Source organism: Barbus barbus, assembly GCF_936440315.1.
Source record: "Barbus barbus genome assembly, chromosome: 44".
NCBI classification, from domain to species: domain Eukaryota; kingdom Metazoa; phylum Chordata; class Actinopteri; order Cypriniformes; family Cyprinidae; genus Barbus; species Barbus barbus.
The window spans coordinates 20,050,612-20,076,731 of NC_136722.1; the positions used below are offsets into that span (position 1 = coordinate 20,050,612).

At 35.7% G+C, this 26,120-nt stretch overlaps 1 protein-coding gene across 3 annotated transcripts; it reads right to left on the reverse strand.

Moving 5' to 3' along the window:
- Positions 1-514: 514 nt before the first annotated feature.
- LOC306863496 (sorting nexin-7-like) lies at positions 515-22,123 on the reverse strand. 3 transcript variants are annotated; one of them, XM_079406857.1, is made up of 10 exons: positions 21,847-22,086; positions 19,430-19,621; positions 19,238-19,348; positions 17,126-17,290; positions 15,515-15,713; positions 15,172-15,371; positions 13,877-13,963; positions 11,639-11,740; positions 7,545-7,697; positions 515-1,662 (listed from the first exon to the last, which is right to left on the reverse strand). In XM_079406857.1, exons 1-10 carry the CDS (start codon positions 21,967-21,969, stop codon positions 1,585-1,587), a joined length of 1,410 nt encoding a protein of 469 aa, XP_079262983.1. In that variant the 5' UTR covers positions 21,970-22,086; the 3' UTR covers positions 515-1,584. The 3 variants fall into 3 exon arrangements, with proteins under 3 accessions (XP_079262983.1, XP_079262984.1, XP_079262985.1); XM_079406859.1 differs by having other exon boundaries at positions 521-1,662; positions 21,852-22,078; XM_079406858.1 differs by lacking the exon at positions 11,639-11,740 and having other exon boundaries at positions 21,847-22,123.
- Between the last annotated feature and the right edge of the window lie 3,997 nt (positions 22,124-26,120).

Sequence of the window (26,120 nt, forward strand, 5' to 3'; positions counted from 1 at the left end):
CTGTAATTACAGTTTGTAATTATATAGATGTAATAGGCAGCTACTGTTACATATATGTAACAGACCAAGTCTGTTACACCGCTACTAGTACACTTAAGTACAATTTATTTTAAGTAGCTTATGCCTGTGTACTTACATTTGTAATTACGTTGTATAATGTCTACAACACATGTAACAATCTTTTGGTTACACAAGTTGCTGTGTAACAGACTCGGCCTGTACAGGCTGTTCCATAACTTAGTTACATGTATAAACAAGTTTAAGTATTAAGTACATTTTATTGCATGCAAGTACAACAGCTACTACTAAGTACTTAATTAGGTAATTACTCTGTATTATGGACACCTTAAAATAAAGTGTTACCCTTGAATTTTATTAATATATATTTTTTTATTTTGTCTTTGTGTAAAATTGTAACTGTACTGTGGTAAAGTTTGTACTGTTTAATTAAAAAGAAAAAAAAAATGCTTTTGATTCACTAAAAAGAACCTGTTCGTAAGAGTCATTTGGTTTTGATTGTAATATATGTTTTTAATTTACAAAAAGACACCAGACATTAACCCTAAAGTACAACCTTATATATTTTGTATTTAATCAAAATAAAGCAATAATTTTATGGCACAGATTTATTTAAAGAGCTCTTTAATGTTTCATGTGATCAAGCTGTGATGGTAACCCAGTTTAAGATCCAAAATACCGAACTGTTTGCTTATTTTCCCTCGAGAGAGAATAAAAACACACACAACAATCATCTTTCAATCATTTTCTTTACAGCTATTCCAAAAATACACAGAAAAATCCAAGACATTAAATTCACTACTGATCTGTAAAAGCATAGTTTTAAATCAGGTTGTAATTTATTACACTTTCTGATATTAGTGCACCACATTCAAAATCATATGGAAGTATCTAAAACAATACACTCATTTCATATTCAAAGGCAACGAGTAAATTATTTTGATTTATGCACTTCAATAACATAAACAATTCTGGAATGTCAGCATCTTCTTCAATATATGATTTTTGCATAAAGATGCAGCTTCAGTAACCTGAATGGAATAGCACAATGATGAATTCAGTCCCATCCATTCAGAGTGCATTTATATTTATTTATCCGCTAATCGAATGGTTTTTGCAGCGAGGCAGCTCTGATAAGAGGTAAACAGCATTTGCATTGATCTGCAAAAGGGCAGGACATATGAATCGCAAACATCATAAGGATACAATCCTCACTAGAAAGGTCAGATGAAGCAATAAAGCCATAATGTGTGCATCTTCATTTTCCAGGAATTGCATTATTTTTTTCATGTCGTGTTGTATTTATATAAACAAAAATTTTAAAAATAGTTCTCAGTATAAAAGATTAGGCAATATAATTTTTCCCCATTAGCAAAAAATTCAAACGTGGGCCAAACGTACTGATGCCAGAGAAATGTCTCCTTTCATTTCGATCTCTTTCGGTAACTTGGTGAATGATGGGAGATGTTTGTACAGGGTGACTGTCTCAAAATATAAATCTTATTGGCTTCTGCAGGAATAAAAGCATCTTTGGTGGTCCCGTTCAGATAAAAGCACCATGAGAGATTAGGAGAAGTCAACCTTTTCATTTCCTTCAGCGTCTGTCTTTTGAGAATGCAAGAACGACTCCCATACAGCCAAACACTGCAAGAGAACATAAACAAGAACATAAGAAGCAATGTAATAAATAAAATACATGCAATAAATAATTTAAATATAAATAATACATTTAAATTATTTAATTCTAAATATATAAATTATACAATATATACAAATTTTAAAATACATAATCTAAATTGTAATATATATATTTGAAATAATTGTATATTTATTTTTACATTCTCACACCAGTAAAAAGTCATGACTGCAGTGAAATATGTAGACATTTAAACAGCGTTAAGCGTGAGGCCTGACAAGTGGCTGCCATTTGGTTTCCAATTTCATTCACAAGCTGCAGTCGCTCCACATCCCGGGTGCCATTTAGGTGTCAAGATTCTAAGCCCTTGATAAATGTCCGCCCAGGCCCCTAAACACCTCAACAACCTCGGCCCAAACCGCTCGGATGTTTCATAGCAGAATCTCTGGAGGAGCGTTGGCTGCAGCTGACCGACTGTCAAAAGCAGTCAATCAATGCACTCCATCACCACAGGATTCAGACGTGACGTGACCTCGGTAAATGACTTTGGATAGGCCGTGTGTGAGGCCGCTGGACCACAGTTGCCCTCAAAATCACACTAGGACACGGCTATATTTGGCTATATTGAGTTTAAGGAAACAGTCACTCAAGTACAAGATATTGATTAAGCTGCAGCAGTTGCTCAGGACTTTAGGCTGATGATACACGGGGCAACTTTTTGAAAATATCAAATTATTTTATAAATTATAATAAACAAGACATCAAAATTCAATAATTAAAATATATTTATATAAAAAATATTATAAATAAAATTTAATTGAAATAAATATATTTTTTATAAGTAAAATTAAGAAAATGTATTATATTAATGTACAATTATGATATTTAAATTAGAATTAAAAACAAACACCAATGTTCAATAAATAAACAAAAACAGGAAAAGGTCAAAAGGTTGGAATGACATTAGAGTAAATGACCATTTTTGGGTGAAGTCCCCCTTTAAAGTTCATGGACTGACCCTTCTAGCACAACTTGGTCAAATGAGGACAAGAAAAATGAAAACGAATCCGTCCCATTCAAAGGTGGAAAATGCATTATTCTCATCTCAGCGGAGAATGACTTGTCAGCAATTTTCCTATTTGTCGTGAGAAAATTACTTCGACCTGAGAAAACGGTAAATGTGGAAATGCAATGAAAAAAAGAACAGATCAGAGAAAAGTCAAACACAACTAACTTTTAAGAACATGTTCTTCGAGCCTCAGAATCAACAACAAAAGCTGAATTTGCAATGCAGTGCACATGAGGACACAATAACACTATAATAAAGCAGAAAGGCACAATACAAACCCATGTGACCATTATAGATCACTGACTGAGTAACAAGGCTTGGTGAAATTGAATTTTTCTGACTGTTTGAGTTTTATTAATTACATTCCATTACTCCTTTAATACATTTAATACACGTATACATTAATATAATACATTTGATATAAATACCCCACACTTCTGCCACAATACCATGGTGCAGTTAATGTTGCTACAGTAAATCCAACGATGGCGTTTTGTAGATTGAAAAGCCTTCTGACTGTATCGTTGCACACAGTGTATTTCTGCTGTTTTTTATCAGCGCTGTTTTATCTGGATTTAAACTAGTTTATATCAGTCATTTGTGTTATATGGTCCGTGTAGTGCGGTTAAATGAGTAGTGCTGTTTTGTTTCCGCTTTTGCCGCATAAACATTAAATTGGATATTGATCGAACTTGTTTTATAGAGGAAATTATATCACTATAATTATAGTTATCGTTTTAGCCCTACCTCAAAGTATATCTGCTCCCGCGCCCCCGCTGTGAAAGGGGGGCGCACCCCCCAGGTTGGGAACCACTGGTTTAGAGAGTCTAACAAATCCCTGTCTGACACACACTTAGTGATAGATTGAGTCTCAGTAATGAGTTACCAGGAGGATCATTAGCTCTGTTGCCAGTCCAACCGCTCTCAGCCAAATGTGGCGCTAATCAGGCAGCAATGCATGAATAATAACAATCATCAAAACAGACACACCTGAGACGTAACTGTGCAGATCAGACGGCAAAAAACATTCTGTTTCAGCTGCAGGAGGAGAGAGACGCGGTCGAAGGGCTTGAGATGTGAATTTTTAAACATCAGTTGCATCAGCTGTTGGTAACAAGAGGAATGTTTCTGCAGTCTGTGTTTGAGGGCTCTGTTCTGGCTGAATTATCTTTAACGTTTAATGACAGCTTCCTCATCTTTGCTATCGTTTCGGCTACAGCCTTGTTGCTATGGTATCTCCATGGCAATTCTCTGAAGTTGCCATGTTGCAGTACATGGCTGCAGTGGGTTTTTTTGTTTTGTTTTAAGCGGCATGCAAATGTTGAACATCCACCCACACCAGTATGCAGGATAACACGGTTCCTTATATTATAGTCTGCATTGTTACAGCTTAATGATGTGTACAGGAAGGTCAAATGCAAATGTCTTTATGATAGGTTAAAAAGCAAGATGTGAAAGTGAATAATTAATATTATACAGTAGTGCACTGTGTAGTTTAGACCTGGAAGCAGATAATAATTTAGTCAAATTTAATATAGAAATTCTATTAAATATATAAATACAAATAGAAAATAATTTCTAATATAAAAATTAAATATGACAATAATAAAAACATTATAACTATAAATATGATTAAATATTGTAATTTAATAAAAGTAAAAATCATAAATTGTGTGTTCCACAGAATAAAAAGTCATACAAGTGAATTCTTACCAGCAAATTCTGATAATTATTTGAAAGTTTTGGGAGAACTATCCCTTTAAAGTACACTGGTTAACCCGTCTAGCTCAAAAATGAAAATGAAGGGGTCACAATCTCTTCCACAAGAAGGGGAAAATGCATTTCTCTCATCTCAGCGGAGAACGACTTATTGGAAATTTTCCCATTTGTCATGAGAAAATTACTTCAGCTGGGAGAATGGTAGAAGTGCAAGAAAAAATAACAGAGAACAAAGAAAAGTTTAAGATTAGCATTACAGTAATGTAATTATTATTACACAGTAGTGCACTATTTAGTCCTGGAAAAAACACACTGATGCAGTAATTATTTTTTAATAAGTAAGAGCAATTCTAAACTACAAAACTTTTTCACAACAGATTATAATAGCTGCATAACAATGAGCTCCACAGGTTATTTTAAAACTGCTATTCATTTTTTGGTTTGTAAATGGTCACACTTCATGCTTTAAAGGGAAAAGCAGTTTACAATTAACTTCAGTTCATGCAAACAATATTTGATTTAAACTATGCTACCTGTAACTATTCTTCTTGAACGAAAAATTATATAATGGTGCCACCCAATCTAGTCCCATGTACTTATATACATACCAGGTATTGAGGAACTGATAAGGAAAGTGTGAATATTAAAAATATTAAAAATGAAAACTGTCATTAATTACTCACCCTCATGTCGTTCCAAACCCATAAGACTTTTGTTCATCTTCAGAACACAAATTAAGATATTTTTAATGAAATCTGAGAGCTTTCTGACCCTCCATAGACAGCAACACAACTACCACATTCAAGGCCCAGAAAGGTAGGAAGGACATGATTAAAATGGTCCATGTGACATCAGTGGTTCAACCTTAATTTTCTAAAGCTACGACAACACTTTTTGTGCGCAACTTAAAACTTTATCATCAATTTCTTTAATAGTACTTAATGACAGAATTTTCATTTTTGGGTGAACTATCCCTTTAAAATTGGGCCAGCGTATTAGTCTATCACAAACATCACCACATAATGGAGCTCTATACACCAGCATTTGACTTCCAGAAAGTGTAAGGAACCCCAAAATACGACCATCTTCTACTATGCAACACGAACCATTTCCACAACTGTGTTTCGACCACATTTTCTAGCCTGGATCTTCTCATATTAACAGATATCCCCACAGACCAAGGTTGGTGAAGTTCTCTTACACAAACATTTTCTCATTCCTCCACCTACTCTGTTTTTTTCTCACACCTTATTCACTTTTAGGTCAGTGTTTGATGCTGTCAGGCTCTTCCTTCCACATTAAATAAAAATGTCTCTTTGCCTGGAGGTTACATAAAAAACATTTGTGTGAGGCACAGGCTGTCTGCAGGGCCCTGTGAACATGCAGTATTTATTTCTATTTCTTACTTTTTCGTTTTCAATTTCAGTTTAGTTTTAGTTAGATTTAATGATACCTCAATAGCTGTTAACAAAGCTTCAAATTTAAATTTTACAAATTTCAGCACACGATGGCACATATTTTATCAGAAACTGCACCATGCTCAAAATAATGCCATGAAAGTTTAAGTTTTATTTATGAAACGCACAACAACACACTATACTGCAGTACTTGTGCACAGTAAAATAATACATGTAGTGCAGTAAATTTTAATTTCCATTATTCTGATGTCTCAAAGGCATTTATGATTCAGCAGCATAGACTGGATTCACTAGAAAAACTAGTTGCTGGATTAATCATAATTTAGGCAGTTTATGGCATAGAATTTTTTTAATATATTGAAGCTTTATTTGAGGCCATTTGTATCATGTACACTGAAAAATAAAATAATTGTAGAAGCAATTTTCATTCGAAATTGATATTGAATTTTACAAATAATTATAAGGTTTGGCAAGTAACAGTGACTTCAGAAATGTTGAAATAGAAAAAATGAAATAGTAATTTCTTGCAAAACATATTCCAATAATCTTTTTTAATGATTTTTTTACAGTGTTAATGAGACAATTTCATATGTGGTGTCTCTTTAACTTATTATTTTTTTTCAGATTGATCTGCCCCTAAATGTCACACTACAAAACAAAAAAATCCCGATAGAATAATTTACTAAATCAGACTTGAAATGACAAAAACTTCAATTATTTTTTTCTGTAATTGTATTTAGCTTTTGGTCATATTATAGAAAATGTTAATTAGTTTTTCTTCTTTTACAATCTGCTATTTTGACTGCTAGTTTTTGTCTTGGTTTTGTCAGTTTCTGTCTGTATTCAAAACTACTTTGAAACTGCAGCTTGCCAAACTACTCATTTAAAGTACCTTCCCCAACACTGGTGTGATTGACAGCTCTTATACAGCAAGGCTTCTTTCTGAGTCTGAAATGTCCCATTGGTTGTCTCCTCAACCTCTCTAGAGACCAAACAGAGAGTTTGTCATACTCGTTATCGCTATAAACTCATTCATCTGTTTCTGTCCAACAACAAGTTTTTCTCTAGGGCCTCTGAGGGCACAGCAGGTAACCAAGATCACAACATCTCTAAAACTTTGAAAGTTTAACAATTCTTCCTTTGCTTCTCATTTTATTTTGTGCTATTGTAAAAGACCTTCAACTTTGAGGTCGTAATTTACAGTTTAAGACTGAAAAGCAAAGGAAGAGAGCTTTAAAAAAGATAAATTAAGCAGTGTACCGGCTTATACACATCCAATCTAGCGAGCAATGTCAACATTTATAGACTTGGAGTGCAATTACTTGTCAGCAGGGATAAAAATGAGATACTACCACCCTCTGCTGGCACATATCCAGGGCGGCTGTGCAAATGAATGCAGGCAGATGGCCACATGCATCCCTCTAAAATTTGTTGGCGGTTTGTCCAAGTCTTCAACGGGAATCGTTTTTTACCCCCTCATACTGTAGCTGTGAATGTTTATCTCTCATGACTAAAATTTCTCAATTATATCACTATTTTAAAGCTTGATCAAATTTAGAGCAGTAACCGACGACCTCAAGCAGCTTATTGCTTTTATAAAATGGCAACAACAAATATATAAAAAGACACCAAAAAAGTGAATATTAATCAGAAAAATATATTTTGGACTAAGCAAACATCTCACCTTTTCATAGTAGCTGACGTTTCTCTCTGCTGTGTCGACGAAGGCTGATCGTAGGTCAGTTCTCATGACCTTTTGCCAGCGGGTCCAGTCGCTTTTGAGTGCATTATTTGCCCACTCCAGCCGGTCCTCTGCCTTATCCAGATCATCTCTCATCTGAACACACAAGGATTGGTTGGTTAGCATGGTCCTGTTAGCCTCTGCTGGTAGAATCAGGGAATCAAACAGCTTCTTTCTCTATTGAAGGCCATTCACAAGTAGACAAGTATTCAGATAAAGGTTGTTCTTTAGAAATATGGAAAAATGCGTTCAGGAGTCAGACTGAATTTAGTAGTAGAAAGTGAGTCATCCAAATTTTAATATTAACTATGCATTCTGTTAGTTTTGTGAATCGGTAGGTTTCATTGGGCCTCAAAGGAATATAGAGAGACTACTGTTAAGTGTAACTACTTTCAGGTTTCTTAATGATATCTCCCAAGGGTAGCATGTACAGGATGAAAAGCAATGGTCCTAGTACTGAGCCTTGCAGTACTACATACTGAACTTGTGATCAATATGACACCTCTTCATTGATAATGGGTAGATAAGTATGATTTGAAACATGCCAATGCAACTCCCCTAATGCCAACATCATTTTCAAACCTACCCAAAACTTTACTGTGGTCGGTAGAGTCACATTCAGCACAAAAGTCCAGTAAGACTAATAGAGAGATGCAACCACAATCGGATGATAAGAGCAAGTGGCAGAACAGCCATTACGGTCTTCAGAAATCACTATAATATGCTGATTTGGTGCTTATGAAATAAGGCTTAAGCCTTGCTGTGAGCTGCTTTATGCTGTTCTTTTGAACTTTCAATTAAAAGAATCAAGAAAAAATATAATGGTTTCCACAAAAATATTAAGCAGCAAAACTGTTTTTAACATTGATAATAAGAAATACAATAAAATATTGTTTTTATTTAGTCTATTTATTTATTTGTTGAAAATCTGTTATTTATTCTATTGAATGGGCAGCATTTAACATATATGGCTAAGAACCAATCTAATTGGGTCTGTGGTCTCAACCCTAAACCCGCCTAATACTACAGGATTTCCTTAAAACAGACTCGTCGACTAATCCTTCAGATGACCTACTGACAAACCAATTTTGAAAATATGTAGTTTTGCGGATCCCTAATCCTGACCTGTGACTCATAGAGATGACAAGTCATGTAGCTCTGAATTGACAAGTTAAAAGCACGATGCCACCACCAATATTATCAGAGCAACTCTTCTGCCATCAGACTGCTGACGAACAGCCATTTTAAGAGTGTTGTAAAAACTTTCATTACAGAGGAGTATAACTCCTGTAAAATCCTGCTGAGCATGCAGGAATGAATTCGATATTCTGATATCAACTAGACTGGTCACTGTAATTAAGTTAATTTGTTTCTTGGCTCCCTGCACGTTGTCTCGAAAGTCTAAGTTGTTTAAACGATGTTAAGTGTATCTGACAGTTTTGATTCTGCTTTCAAACCAGACGATCATAACTGTCAGTTATTCATATTTACTCTGCCCCCAAATTGACTGATCTTCCTCTGCTCTGCCTATGCTACTTCTCAAAAGCTTGAGGTCTGTAAGACCCCCCCCCCCCCAAAAAAAATTAGAACTTTCATTCATGCATTAAACTGATCAAAATGAACTGTAAAATAAAACATGTTAGAAAAGACTTCTATTTTAGATACAGTTATTTTAAACTTTCTAATCAAAGAATTCTGAAAGAATATCAGTTTTCACTGTTTTGAACATTTTTAATAATACATATTTCTTAAGCACCAAATCAGCATATTATAGTGATTTCTGAAGACTGTAATGGCTGTTTTGCCATCACTACAATAATAAACTACATTTTAAAAATATTTTAAAACAGTTATTTTAGATAGCAATATTATTTTACAGTATTACTGTTTTTACAGTTGTGATCCAATAAATTCTAAATATTCCAGGGGTGTTGACAAACTGTGTTTATTGTGTATCTTTGCACAATGCACAACAACTTTCCTGTCACTGCGCAGCCTGTGAATGGCTCACAAGGTGGCTGTTAACAACTCTATCATACTCTATTTAGTGCACAAGCTCTCTAGGGGTGAAAGCACATCCAGATGACACTCAGCAGTATCAGCGTCTAAACACAAAGAGAGATGAACAGTAAACATGCCCAGTAATGTTGGAAATGACAGGCCTGTGGGAACGGTGGCATGTCAGATCAGTGGGCCAAGAATGAGAGGAACATTTAAGAAAGAGAGAGCGAGCTGTTTATTGACAGGTAAGCTAATGAAGGTCAGAGGTAGCTGTCTGTTAGAGCTCCATCTCATTTCCATGTGAATCAGATGTGAGGCTGTCTTGTGGAAGAGCAGTTTGTTTGGTGAGTGGACACATTGCTCTAGGGACGAGACGTTGTCTGCAGCCGCGTCTCGCTTCTGACAAGCAGGCCAGATCATTAGTTCCGCTGATCTGATGTTGCTGTCACCCAAACACACATTTATACACAAAGCCAAACAAATTGACTCTAACATCCACTCTTAAAGAAATGAATGAATCATCTTGAGCAAACTTGAGTCACATATTCAAGTTTGTCGACACCACTGAAATAAGTGTATCATGTATTTAGACCTATTGGAGAGAGTTTTCCATTAAAGGGATGATGATATTCCACTTGTTTATAGTGACCTTTAGTGCCCTCTATTGGACAGAAAGCACATGGCGGCATCCTATAGTATTTTTCTCATTAATTTAGAGTGAAAGATATGACAGGAAATAATGTGGAAAAGAGAGAGCAGCAGGATGAGAAAGTGATGCAGACCGGGTTCGAACCCCATAACTCATGTCTGGGAATCCCAGCTCAATTTATCTGGAGTATTTGTGCTAACTGCTAAAAATCCCACATAGTCTGCTAGCAAACATGATGACAGAAGCAGAAACAATGACATTTTTACATTGCTTGTCCATGCAAAACTCTCCTATACAGTTCTGAGTGGTTGCCAGGGTGTTGCTATGTGGATACTTTTTGAACAAGTCAAAAGAGCCCAATTTTAAGTCTCTATTATATCATAACAAACCAAACTGGTTGTGAAAACTAAAATGAAAATCTAGACTGAAAACTGAATTTTTTTAGTTAAAAATCAACTTTGGCAGCCCTAAAATTCTAAAATAAGAAAAACTGTAAATAAAAAATACTGTAAAGATGAGGTAAACTGAAAAAATAAATAAATAAAAAATAAGTCAACAATCTTGGCAGTACTACAAATTACTAAAATTTAAATAAAGGAAAAATGTAGAAAAAAAGTAATAATGACTAATAACAATAAACTAAATAAAATTAAAAGTTAACTCATTAACTCTGGCGGCCCTAAAATACTAAAATCTAAAATAAAGACTGAAAATGCTTAAAATAACAATGCTGGGGTAAACTTCCAATCAATCAATCAATCAATCGATCAATACATAATTTATTAACATGAATGCATTAACTTTGGCAGCCCTAAAATATTATAATATATATAAACTATAATAATCCCTCAACACAAAACCCAAAAATAAAAATAAAAAATAAAATAAAATAAAAATTGAGGGCTTGCTCAGATGGGTGCAGTGTGTCGCAACTGGCCCTGATCTCCAAGAATGTAATAACACACCTCTCCTCAACAAGCCACATGATTTAAGGTTTCATTCATGTCTGTAGCAAAAAGTGGAGGGACAAGTCTGAATATGGTCACATGCACCACACCTTGATTCCATAAGTAAAAGACTACTATACTAACATGCTCAGCAGAGTGAAATATTAGGCGGTTATCCACTCAAAATAGGCACAGCATGTTAAACAGCGTGTTAGGAAGACGTAGATGTTGACATCACACACCACAGCATTCAAACGTAAAGCCACATGCAGGTCTAAACTAAGCAAAAATGTGTGAAACAAAGACAAGGAGACAACACACCCTCATATCAAGGTGTGGTCGCCTCAGAAAAACCATGTACCGTGTCAAATGAACCCTTGAGTAGATAAAGCCAGAAGAAGCTAGTCAGGCCAAGCCCAAGCGCTAAGGGGGAATGTTACCTCCTTAATCTCGCCCTTAAGTTTCTGCTGTTTCTGCTGTTTGATCTCCTCAGGGGATCGTCCCACCAAGCTGTCCCATGCTAAACTCAGCACCTTAGATTCCTTCAATGGACACACGAGGAATTGACACATGAATATGAACATGTCTGGACTTAAAATCACAAAACCCGTTTACCGCGGGAATAACATCACACTATGAAATTTCAGAAATGCTATATTGGGTTTATATTGGGGTATTGGTTAAATCCCTGTAAGCCATCAACTACGGCCACGTACACACTGCAGTTAAATTCAGTTGTCAGTTCACCTTTTACTCCTTAATCATGTTCTGTACAAACATAATTCACTAAAATAAGGGAGTGACAACTGCATTCTATAACCGCATTAACTCCCGAAAAATACAGGTAGTGACAACCACATTCACAGAAATTCTACGCAGTATGTACAGAACTGAACAACTAGTTGTTAAATGACACATTTAAACGTGTATCAGAAATGTGTCTTAGTCTGTATGCGAGATGCAAGAAAATAACAGTGAAAGAAGTCTTAAATTAGCACATTTTGACATGGTGCTAGCTGCGCTCATGAGCCCTGGGGTAGTGTCAGTGTTGCCAGATCTTCATAGAAAACAAACAAACAAGGACAAACACAAAAAACACTAAAACACCCAAATGCGTTATGTTTAACACCAAAAAAAAATCATACAGCTCATATCCGCAGCAGAACACTTTATTAACTCCATAAAATGCCTATCTTTATGAGCTAAGACCAAACAACATGCCTAAAAGAGATTGTAAATATGAGGACATGGCAACACTGCAAGACAGCGCTCTAAAAAAAAGCAGCCTCCCGAGCATAAACAAAGAGCTGCACGTCTATCAGTAGTTTAGTTAAAACGACAGGTAAAAAGAGTCTTTAACCAAAAAAATGGCGCATAACAAATGGATACATTTTTATTCAATCCCACAAGAAGACAAAATGTTGCTATAGTTACAAATGCGGGAATGACTGCTGTTCCATACACTCCTGGAACGATCATTTACGGGATTTGATCGCATTTAAATGTGGTTGTCACTCCTGAAACTTGCAGTGTGTATGTGGCCTACTAGCTTCTGTAACATTACATAGCACAAGTAGCTTTACACTCCAGCAAGCAGAAGCAATGATCCAACGCCCTCACCTAGAATGACATTTTAATCAATCACTTCTTTTGTGTAAATGAACTGAAAAAACAATTCACAAGGCATTTTTATTGGTGCTTCTAGGTCTTTTGTAGCAAAATGTTAAATGCTGCTGATCACTATTTAGTTTAACTTTAAATTTTACTGCAATAAGAAATCATCTAACATTTATTTAAAAAGATACTTTAAAAATTAATAATTAATAATCAGAGTAATTAGTGTAAAATACAAATAATATTAATAATAATAAAAAGGTTAAAGTCAAGTTCATTTTCTCCACAGATTTACACATTTAAAATCACTTTAATGATGAGCAGGAAAAATAGAGAAATATATATATAAAATGAAAATTAAATATTTATAAAATAATATTTTACACACATTTTTACTTTTTCCCCACAGAATAAAAGTTCATCATACATCATAAATGTGTGTCTATTTTTTAGGAAGGGGGTCCATATATAAGGACCATATTCAAATTCATTACATGGCTTATCGTTTCTTCTACACACTGGGAGAGAGTGAATCTGGAGCATATAGTTCTTTGGTTAAAAAAAAGAAAAATCAGGCCATTGGGGATACCTTCTCAGTTTGGAAATGGCCTTTTGTAGTAAGCAGCGTAAGTCAGCAGGGACCGCGCTCAATCAAAGCACATAATTAAATTGACAAGAGAGCCGAGATGCTGCTAAGCTTCTCTGGACACCACTGGTACTTTGTCCATTAATGCCTTTTCAGAGTGTTCAAGCGTCCCGCCCCTGACATTTGATGGAATTGACAGAAATAAACTCAAACAGCCAAAGAGACTTAAATATGGCAATATTAGCTTGGGCAATATGAGTAATATTTGAAAGCGTCCCACTTTAAGAGCGGTCTGGCTTTAAGGTACATCTACAGCGATAGTCGTATAATCTCTCCAAATTCCTTTTACAGCAGCACTGTCTAATGAAAGCCAGGACGACAGCTAGAGCTCGGTTTTATTAAAACTAATCTCCATGAATTTCCAAAGGAGCACTGGATGGATTACGTGGAGAACTGAAAGAGTCAATAATAGACCTACCGTGTCTCTGTTGGTCTTCTTCATAGCAAGAGCTTCAGTCTTCGCTTCGAAATCCGCCTGGATGTTGTCTCGCCTCCTTAGTACCGCCTGAAAACCCATGATCGATACTCATGAAGTATGAAAATTGTGATAGATATATTTGAATGAAATATGTAATAAGCCTCGGAAAAACAATGCAGGCTGTATTGATCATAGCTTTGCATCAAGGTTTATATCAGACGGGATGAAATGCAGCAGACATCATATCAATTCAAATATGATTTTTATACTAGCAGGTCATTTGCCTTGAACAAAATAGAACAGAACATTCTATTTAACCAAAACAAATGATTAACATTCTACACTTAAAGGGACAGTTCACTTAAAAAGGAAAATTATGATGCCATTTACTCACCCTCACGTCGTTCTGAACCATTTGCCTTTTTATTTTCTAATCATTTATTATTATTATTTTTTTTGTTAACAACTGTTTATTGAACTTCACTCTGTGGAACAGCAGTAAAAAAACAAAAAGCAGCCGTACAAATCCAGAACCCACCCCAACCCATCCCACCTCCTGGTAGACCCCAAAAAATAAATAAAAATAAAATAAATAACAATAATAAAAATATATTAATTAATATCAATAGATAAACAAATAACAACAAAATAACTTCTACAAAGACTTTAGAAAAGAAGACAACATTAAAAGCTGAATGCCATGAATTTACAGTTTTCATGTTAGATCCATGTATACGAGAAGTAGAGAGTTACACTGAGATAATGTCCAACAAATACACAGTCCAGGTTCGTCTGTCCATTGTGTGAGGAGGATTCCAACGGTTAACTAGTCATTTTTTTGCTGCTGTGAGAGATGCTAATAGTAAAGATCTTTGTTGGACGGAAAAGGTGAAGTCCCAAAAGTCATTCGTGAAAAAATGGTGCGGAGTCAAACATATCTCAGTACCCAACAAATATGATAGGTTCTGTGAGAGCGGAGTCCAAAAAGGTGAGAGAGAGAGGGGCACTCCCCCCTAAATAAATAAATAAATTCAAAATAAATTCATATATTTGAAATAAAAAATATTGTGTAACATTATAAATGTCTCTACCATCACTCTTGATCAATTGAATGCATCCTTACTGAATAACAGTATTAATTTCTATGGATTTTTTTTTATATCATCTTTTTGCCAATGAAAGAAAGTCATACAGGCTTGGCATGATATAAAGGTGAACAAATGATGACTGAATTTGAATTGTAGGGTGAACTACCCCTTTAAGAAAGACAAAACAGAAGTATCTTGTCACTCTACCTTGAGTGTGTCGGCACAGAGGACGTACTCATGAAGGACCGGAATCAGGTGATCACTGAGATGTTTGACCTGCTCCTCTGTCTCCTTGCAGCATCTGTCCACACTGCCTGCCACGTTCTTCAGGGACTCGGCCAGCTCCTCCTCTGATTGTGACCACAGCGCATATGTTGGCCCACACTCCTTCAGCTCCTCCAGGTACTCTGTGACAACAACAGCAGCTAGTTTATGCAGCATATCCATAACTATAGCAGTTATAGTCCACACAAATACATTTCCTTTAAGTGTCAACCAATTAGAGATGAGAATTCACTGAAAAGTGTGTAAATGAGACAAAAAGTCCAACCTTTCTGCTCTATAACGATCCGTTGAGTAACTTTATCAACAGAGCTGATCTTCTGACTGAAGGCCTCCACGTACTCCTGCATTTCGGTGAACTCCTGAGGCCGGTTTCTGACCCCTCTGACCGCAGCAGCGACAGCTTTGACAGTATCCCCCATCCGGCTCAGAAACCCTGGACCTTGTTTCTTATGAGAGGTCAACTCCTGTAGAGGATCATAGGAACGGTGTATGATGTTACTGAAAAGAGACTACAGCAAAATAATTCTCATCTTTTTTTTCAGCAAAAGCCTCTAATGGCTGAAAATGTGTGCATATTTTCATGGTCGGCCAGTAATGACAACACCAGTGCAAATAGCTGATAAAACTGTAAGTGTGTATCATAGAAGCCTACCAAGCGTCAAATATCCATAACAGCAAAACATCCTTTATTATGACTGAAGGGAAGTGAGTAGCTCTTTATAAAGTACTTATCTTAGAGGTCACTCAGCCGGGGCTAAACACAGAAACTTTCACATTATCTGCATGCATTTAACATAATCCTCTTATGAAGCAAAACTGAGATCACATATAATGAACACACAGAAGGTCAGTGGTTATCAGGGTAATGTGGGACTGTGTGTGTGTGTGTGTGTGTGCACAGACAGGTTTTAATGTCCTTATTAGGAAGAAAACGATGTCTCTGGCAGACAAGCAAAACCTTTCAGTGGAACATCAACAGAACAAAAAAAATGGTAATTATAATATAGCACTGCTACATGGTTGCTAGGATGTTCTGGGTGGTTGCTGGGTGATCACTTTCCAGTCCAGGTCAAAAAAGCCCTTAGTTTGTATGATATTTTGGTTTCTAGATATGGTTTGGGATGAGTTATACTTCAGTACTTATATTTTAATAGTTTATTATTACTTAAAGTTTAATACCTCTGCTGTACCTTTTAAGTATTACAAATGACTAGAACTACATTAACTAGATTATAAATTAACTGCATATAATAATAGTAATGATAATTTAAAGCTGAAGAAGCAGATGTTCCTTAAAGGCTCTTTTGATCATATTTATATTAAGACTCATATATACCTGTAAAAATACTTATTTTAAACTTTCATAATATATTTACTGAACCAAAAACAAAAACATTAAATCAATAAACGGTTCTGCTATTGTTACTAAGCCACAGTCTCATGCCATAACAGTGTGTCATTATAACTGGACGTAATATTTTACATTTTATAAATGCATTAATAGCAGATAACTAAAAAACTGAAAGTTTTAAATAAATTAATAAATAAAGATAAATGAATCAATTAATAAATTGTATTTAAAAATAAATGAATTCTATGAAAGGTTAAATAAATAAATACATTTTATAAAATGTATAAAAATAAATTGTATATAATGTACAAAAGCAGATAAATAGATTATTAAAAATTAATGAATAAATAAATACATAAACTATATTATATAAAATGTATAGGACATAACTAAATAAAAATGAATAAAATAATAAAATGTATAAATAAACTGCATTAAATGTATAAAAAAGGTAACAATGAATTCATAAATTAATTAATGAAATGTATAAAAATATAAATAGATAACTAAATCAATCAATCTTACCCCAGATGCTGCTGTGAGAAAGATCTTAAAATCCTCACTGCTGGAGAAAATGGGATGTTCGGCTATTTTGTTCAAAAACCTGTGTAGCGCCCTCCTCCTCGTCTCGATGAAATCTTCATTAAACCTCTCCACCATTCCTTTCATCACAAACTTCTCAGGCAGTGGCTGATGGGACGCAACCAAATCAATGTTTTATGAGAGTTTTAGCACACCACAACCAAAGACATTTTCAAATGGACCAGACCTTTAATTATTTTCACAGGGGAGTGAAATTATGTTAAATTATGGCATTAGTTTAAAGTTTAACGTCGTTTTTATTTCGGTGCGTCAATCTGTTAAGTTACTTTATATAAGAAATTATGATCCGCACTCACATGAACAGTCGTCTTTTTGTGAACAAATTGAATAGACATGATCTTTTGAAAATAAATAAACCCAATAAAAAAACTAAGACATTTTTCAATAAATTGTTCGATGACACACAATGAGCACAGTAATACAATAAAATCGATAATTTATAAATATTGGCACATCTGATGAATCTTTAAGTTACAACTTAAAGGACTTCACTTTTAAAAGATCACGAAACTTATCAGATATGATGGAAAATTCAGATGTAGTAAGGAGAAAAAAGACCGCATATATTCTGTTTCCCGTGCAGAAACTGTGCTGCATGCCGGAATTTGGTGAAGTGTAAAGAGTTTATGAGTCCAGTAACACGGAAATGTTTTAAAATTACATCTTCTATTACCTGTTCAACTCGTGATGTGATCTATATGTTAAAATGTCCCTGTCAAAAGATATATATATAGGAAAATTATCACGTCAGTTGAAATTACAAATTAACGAACATAAATCGAGTATACGACGACAAGATATAACCTCTTCAGTAGCGAGACATTTTAAAGAAATGAGACACGACATCAAGCAATTGGAATGTATAGGAATAGAAGAGGTTTTTGGGAGGTAATATAAATAATGAGAAGCATTTTGGATTCATAAACATAAATCACTGACACCAAATGGCATGAATGAAGAACTAGAACTTTGTTTTTCTTTAGTGTACTATAATTGTTCGAATTCATCTTTAAGATCATCGTGTATCTTGTCAGTGTGTGCACTTGCTTGGCCATTTGTAGTTGATAAACAGGAAAGTGGGTTCAAGCGCCAGCAGAAGGCAGTGTAATGAAGTGGTCTTTAAGAGAAGCAGTCTATCAGCGGAAGTTTAAAATCAGCTCGTAAGTGTATTTACTTGTCTCAGTGTTTAGTGCATTTGCCGTTGCTAGGAAACGCTTATTTTGTTTACTAGGATGAGAGTTGCTGAAATCGCGTTTGGTCTCGTACTGTATCGTGTATCTTGTCAGTGTGTGCACTTGCTTGGCCATTTGTAGTTGATAAACAGGAAAGTGGGTCCAGCTGAATTGAAATGATCATTTGTTGGTTTGGTATAATAAAGGTTATTATACCGCGGCAGCGGTCGCGGCAGTCGTCGTGTGAAGCCCTCTTAGTGTGAAGACCAAAGAGTGTAAAGACCATCGACTCTACCGTGCGACTCCACCGGGCAGGGACACCGGCAAGGGATAGTAGTAGCTTTTTATTTAATTTTTTCATTGATATGTTTATTATTGAAATGTTGTTGTTATATGCATGTGTTAATTTTATTTAATTTCTTTATTTTCTTAAATATGTGGGTAGATAGTATTTATAGAGTTGTAACTTTTTAGTTTTAGTTACTTTTTCTTATTTGTAAGTCGCTTTGGACAAAAGCGTCTGCTAAATGACAAAAGTAAAGTAAAGTAAGTAAGATGTTATATAATAAATCTAGAGTATTTACAGTGTGAAAACCATAATTGCTTATGACGATGTATTTCTGATGTTTCTAATTATTGAATTTTCCACTGTTATACTATTTATAACATTGGTGATGTTCGTTAAATAAAACGGAAAAAGACTGTTCTCGTGAGTGCGGATCATAATTAAAGTTTAAAACAACTTCACAAGCATATTTCCATGGAAAAATTGATATTTCGACTCTCCTTATCCCATAAACTTCCATAATGTGTTCATTCTCCAGAATGTTTGACAAGCAGGAGACTCACACACTTCACCTACGTGAACAATAAGCGTGGAATGAGCTTCTTCCAGACGTCCCTTTAACCACAGGAAGTCCTGGTATCGTCTTCGCACCTCAAACTCACTCGAGTCGAACTCGCTCCGTGTGGTCTGACGTGAGGGAGAACGATGGAAAAGATGAGAGAATTATTCACAGAACCTGACTTAGTGAGTTTGTGCTCAGATCAGTACCTTGGTCATAACCCGGTAGGTTATGTACGTCTCAATAGCCGTTATGTGACTCTCTGGGTTATCAACTGTGACAAAAATATCTTTAGTGTCAGCATCTTCCTCTTCTTCCTCAAACTTGTACTGGTTGATCATTGAAGCAGGGGACGTCTGCATGGAGGCGTTGAAAGAGCTGCCGTCTGTTAGAGTCGTATGCTACACAAAAAACAAAACGTGCATCAGGACACGTGAGGGACCAGCAACACTAAACAGCAAGAGTGTTTAGACATCAAGCAAACAACACGTGCACTTTATGCGTTTTCAACCAATTGAACGTGGATTGGCTTGACACTAAATTTGATCTACGGTACAATGCTCATAAAAAAATAATAATACCCTGGTATTCTTTAAAATACCTCGGAGAACCACAAATAAATAAATAAATAAAAAAGCAATAATAAAAATAATTAAATAACTCCGTTTGTGGTCGTAAAAGTTTCAAATAAGTTCATTACGCACACCAACTCTGTATTTATTTAATACAAAAATACAGTAAAACTAATATTGTGAAATATTATTTTCATTTAAAATATATTTGAATATATTTTAATGTAATTTATTCCTGTGATCAAAGCTGAATTTTCAGCATCATTACTCCAGTCTTCAGTGTCACATGATCTTTCAGAAATCATTCTAATATACTGATGTGACACTCAAGAATCATTTCTATTAATATCAATGTTGAGAACAGTGGTGCTACTTATTATTTTTGTGAAAACCAGGATTCTTTAATAAATAGGAAGTTCAAAAGAACACATTTGTTGAAAGTGAGAAGTGCTGTAAATATGATTTGATCCAAAAAAAACAAAGAAATTATATTCCTTAAAGGCTCTTTTGATCATATTTAGACTCATATGTACCTATAAAAATACTTATTTTAAACTTTCAGAATATATTTACTGAACCAAAAATAAAAATAAAAACAATAAACGGTTCTGCTATTGTTACTAAGCCACAGGCTCATGCCATAACAGTGTATCATTATAACTGGACGTAATATTGCCATGAACTTGAATTGAGAGCTGTTTGTGTTTTGATCACAGTGAGAGACAAACATCTGATTTTCCTACTGTCTTGTTATCTTTTCCTGGTCCAAACACTGACGCATGCAAATCCCTTTCATTTAGCCGCAGCTGCTGGGAAAGAAGCCTGAGCGTCTGTTTCCTGTCAGAACAAACTGGCCTGTAGTCAGCAGAAACTGTGCTGCTGCTTTACCCAACAAACACAGCACTTCCATTCATAACCATTCACTGCTGATACTGACTACAACACCAACCAAACAGTTAGAGAGGAGTATAAACACTCCGACTACAAATGAAAGTTTGTCAAGAAGAATAACTTTGATGTCAGACTGACAAAGCTTAATATGCAGTTTGAAACAGTTGAGTGGTAGCTAGGGCATTCTAACTGCTTGCTGTGAACTGTTAGGGTGTTCTGCCCGGTTGCTATGGTGTTCTAACGGTTGCTAGGGTGTTCTGCCCAGTTGCTATGTTGTTCTAACTGCTTGCTGGGAATTGTTAGGGCGTTCTAACTGTTGCTAGGCATTGCTATGATGTGTTGCCTATTTGTTAGGGTGTTCTAACTGTTGCTAGGGCGTTCTGCCTTGTTGTTAGGGTGTTGTCATTGTTGTTAGGCATTGCTAGGGTGTTCTAACTGCTTGCGGAGAACTTTTAGGGCGTTCTGCTAAGTTGTTATGGTGTTCTAACTTCTGCTAGGCATTACTAAGGTGTTCCAACTTACATTGGGGTGTTCTAACTGCTTGCTGAGAACCTTTAGGGTGTTCTGTTTAGTTGCTAGAGTATTTTAACTCTTTTTAGGCATTGCTAGGGTGTTCTAAACACTTGTTGGGTGTTGCTATGGTGTTCTATAGCCACTTGCTATGAATTGTTAGGGTGTTCTAACTTTTGCCAGACATTGCTAGGGTATGTAATTGCTTGCTGGTAATGGACTGACAGCTAGTGCACTACAGCCCGTCGACAGACAGGCAAGACAACCAGATAGACAGATTGATTCATAACATTATGTTCGCGACAGTGAGACAGACAGATAAACTCAAATAAGAACGCACGCTGCATCTGTACTGAGCTGATCGACGGTTTCTGACCATTTAAAACGTATTTTCTTACATCAAACGACGAAGTCTACAGAAAGCACAACAGTAAAAACTCAGAAGTGAAAAAACCAAACAAAAAAACATGGCATGACAGCGCCTGATCGCTGACCTTTGTAACTTCAGATCACAGCAAAACACCAAGATTTCAGTGAGAAGTTGAGATATCTACGCCACTGATTATGTAGACTCAAAAAATATCAACTCTGGTTATGTGCCTGTTTCACAGAACCGATCGAACAGCGGTCGATCTCAGTTGATTATAAATTACCTTACTGAAAATTTCCAAGTCATCGTCTTCGTCTAGATCTAATATTTGCCCGCTGATGTCTGTCGGAATCGCAACCGAAGAATTGCCCAATGACACGGTGTTGTCCACAACAGATTCACTCATCGTTGCTCAAATCGCTACTTTGTTACAAGTTTTGTGGACTTCATCGGTTTTTCCGCACAACTCTCAAAAGCTCAGCCGAGGCGGATCAGGCTCAACTGCGCAGAATCGGAAAGGACCGAGGGTTGAGCTCTGCGGGACGCCCACGTGAAGGAGTGTGTTTACTGTATTTGGCTTGATGTTATGGTTGGTTTTTGGCCAACAGCTCTTGCCTTTAAAGGTTATTCAGGTTTGAACCGTCAAATAATAGCGATTAACATCAAATGAGTGTTTTTAATGTTTAAAAGGCTTATAATTCTTATTGCACTTTGGGTATGAAACTCTGATTATGGGGTTTGGAGTCCAGTTTGTAATCTAAGATTACTAAAACGTGTGTAAACAAACATTTACGTGGATTTCGCATGTCATGTAGCTATAACAGTAATACCTAGTTTAATTTAATGTACTATGTGTATAACTACAAACTATACAATATGTGTATTCTATATACAAAAAATATATTTAAATAGTAAAGAGCATATAATTATGTGTTTAACATATCATAATAAATATTTATACATTGTTAATCACTGTAGTGACTATTTAAGAACTGTGTACATGTCTTGAAATATTAAGTTAAATTAAATTTCTATTTGCATGATTCATCACCATCAGCTGTAGGCTATATCAGTATGGGGTTTGTACAACTAGCACTGAATTCCTGCTATGTCTTTTTCAAACCAGCAGATGCTACTGTTGCTCAATTTAAATGCCTTTGCAGTGTGGCACATCTCATAATTAAGACTTCTTATGGCAGTGGCAATTACAATTCTATATAGCTGTGCAAACACTCAACTATTTTGCTGTGTGAGACTGTATTATGGGACAAAATCGGGCATATCTAATAAGAGACTTATTAGGAAACATCTAATTGGGGACATGCCAGTCAGACTATATTAAATTTAAGCACTTATCATGAGACCGCTCTAGTCATTAATATAAAATATTCTGCCACAGAATTCCTCATTAGTTGTCAGTTATTTCATTTATTTAATCAAATAAAGACCATCCCCTTGGATATAATGAATGTAGAACTTCTTTGAATTTGGACTTCATCCATTATATTATCATAAATTATAATGCTTCACGTTCTTGAATTGAGTGAAAATCGTACTAGACATTGCTATTTATATATTATATTATATATTATATTACATTATTTTAGTATGAAACTAAATCAAGAGCTATTCTATAGCATGCATCAGGATAAAATAATACTGTTTCAAACCTGAATCCCTTCTGCATAAGAACTCTCTGAAATCTTGCATAGATTGCATTATAAAGCATATAAAGTATTAGAATATCTGTAGAAAGGGCAGGCCTTACGCATGCCTGAACCAGGCAGCTGTAGCTCGAAGCACAGAAAAGGTCAGCCCCACCCGATCACATTAGCGTACTGTCATTTTATATAATTTGCTTTCATAACTGATTTAAAGCTGAATCTATAGGACCCTTATTTCTCATTTTGATGTGTGCCGATCAAAGACTTTCATAACCGTGTCACAATATCCCACCATATGATGTATGAGTTGCTGTGGAACAATCTTTATTTAGCCGTTGCAGTGTAAATATTCAGTGCACGCTATTAATTAAAACAGTTTTTAATGTAAATGATAAATAGCCTGTTGGAAAGTCATTTGTAAGGCAGAATATAGGGAATGTGTTATGTAATATGCTACTGATATAACCTCATTAGGTCAAATTCAGTGCAGACCACACCCATTCTGACTTGCTAGTCATGGCTAAATCACACAGAGCACTTTACTTCACAGAAAGCACCATATATATAGTGTTTTGTGCGACTGTCTGTGAATGAACGACATCCTGGCATCCTGCACAAATTTGTGGCACGGTCCCAAATCCTTCCTCTACGACCTCCATCAATGGCAGATAATAATTACATCAGCATTACCCCACAACAATGGCATACATAGATCAGCTCCTTTCAAATTACATTTCCTTCCTGTTGGGCCCATTAGCGATGTCGACCAGACCATGTTTTTTTTTTTTTTTTAAATCCACTATTGCCGTTGTTTCTGAGTGCATTTGCAACAGAGAATTTCAACAGTTCTGTTAAAACCCCACTGGATGTCCCTCAGATGTAGAATAGGCTTGGTTTGGGAGAACCGCTTGCTAATCTGCAGTGTGCCATAATAAACTGTTTTGGCAGGAGGAAAAACCTTCACATAAAGCACACAAAACATCAAATAGAGAAGACTTGAGCCACCTGGAGAGAATGCAGAAGAAGACAATTAAAAATCAATTTACTGTCAAAAAAGCTTTGCTTTCTAATTAAATCCGCACACAGCCGAGTCTCTCTCGTTGCTGGCTGATGCACAGTTGCAAAGCACACATTTATTTATTTATTACCCCCCAGACGGGTGCAATAGTTATCGCTTTTACGATATTCGCTCTTTTTTTCGACTCTCTGTTTGAGACACTGAATTCTGACGAGGACTATTATACCTTATTTCATATGGTTGTAATCAGGTTTCTAAATGCATTTTAAATGTGACTGCTGTTCAATACCTACCAGGTGTCCAATCCAACAACTGAGCCGTCATGATCGCTCTCATTAGCGGCTAGTACGTGCTGTAATAATGGCTATTCATTATAAGGCACTTCTATTTTTTGTGGCCAAGCAGCTGGACACTACTTTGTCTTTTAATTCATCTATTAAAATGCCTTTAGAAGCTTCAACTTCCTCTGCAGATCTGCATGATTTCAAAAAGGTTTTAATGGGTCTTTGAGGAATGCAAATAAATAGGATAGATTAAATGGATTTTTATTTTTCCCTATTAGCTGACGTTGATGTCACCGCTCCGGATTTTTGCTAGTGAAAGGTCTGGAACTGGATCTTGCAGTGACATTTTCGACTCAGAAATGCTCACAACTGAGCAAAGAAGACCACAGACATCCTGTTCCATAAAACTGCGATTGAGATGAACAGCCATGCCATTTCTCCAGGTCCACTGAAACAAAATTGGTGGTGAAACAATTTTCACTCAGAAATTGCTAGTGAATTTCACCAAAAATCACAAAGAAATGGCAAGAAACACAGTGAATTGACTGAAATACCATTTTCTTGTATGGTGTTTTATTTACAACTTTGAAAAATCACTTTCCCAGTGTATTATAGACCTTCTGGATGTGGTGTTTGATGGAGGGCCGTTTCTAATTGCACTCAAACAAAAAGCTCTGGAGGCTTACTGCGCTTAAGAGCATGTAATCTAAGGATGTCTTTGGAGCCTTTTGAGATTTTTCATATTATTTTATTGACCAGAATTCTCTTTGAGTCAACAGGTGAATCCATAGCACTAAAAATGTCCATTTACACAGCACTTTTTTGGCTCCCTGAAGCACTTCTCATTTCTGACATTGTTAGGCTGTAACCGCACACATCCAGGGCTATGGAGCATGTGCAGAACTCAAAGAACTCATCACAGACTTAATGACTGCTGGTGGAGCCACAGCGCTGCCCTTCCCTTCTCCGAAATGTCCCACAATAACCTGCTTTAATGGCACAATCTAATTAAAATAATAATAATAATCTTGAACTTTCAGTATGTAGACCTCTAACCTGTGAAATCTAATTAAGTCTCAGTCACAAACAAACAAAAAAAGGCATTACTAATCAATCAGCCAGAAAGAAGATAAATTAGAGGAGGGGCACATGAGATACAGGGCTGAGAGGGCGAGATAAGCAGAGGTGAAAACAAGCGCAAGTGCGTTCTGCACAATTCTAAATCACAGCGGCGAACGAACGCTGAGCAAAAGGTGTGGCTGCTTTTCAATGCATTCATTGTTAATGTCCATTTTTAACTAATGTGAAGTCTAGTATTTTAAAGGACCCCTAATGCAGGGGCTTCCAAACTTCTCAAAATAAAATAAAAACGTTTTCTTTTAATCCTCTAAATAGTAAAAGAGCCTCAATTGAGTTTTCTGTTTTTTGGTTTCGTAATTAAATTTCATTATGAGTTCATTTGTAAATTGTCGTATGTTGTTGAAGCTGTGGCCTAGTTGTTAGCTACACTGCTCATGCGGTGATGCAAGTTCAAATGCGACACTGGACCACAAAACCAATCTTAAATTGCTGGGGTATATTTGTAGCAATA

Excerpts from the sequence above, each read along its gene's own strand:
- LOC306863496 (XM_079406857.1), bottom strand. The coding sequence starts at position 21,969 with ATGAGTGAATCTGTTGTGGACAACACCGTGTCATTGGGCAATTCTTCG. Across the intron at positions 15,714-17,125 it reads TTCTCACAGCAGCATCTGGG|GAGTTGACCTCTCATAAGAA; the intron begins GTAAGATTGATT and ends GATCCTCTACAG. Across the intron at positions 1,663-7,544 it reads ACGTCAGCTACTATGAAAAG|TGTTTGGCTGTATGGGAGTC; the intron begins GTGAGATGTTTG and ends GTTCTCTTGCAG.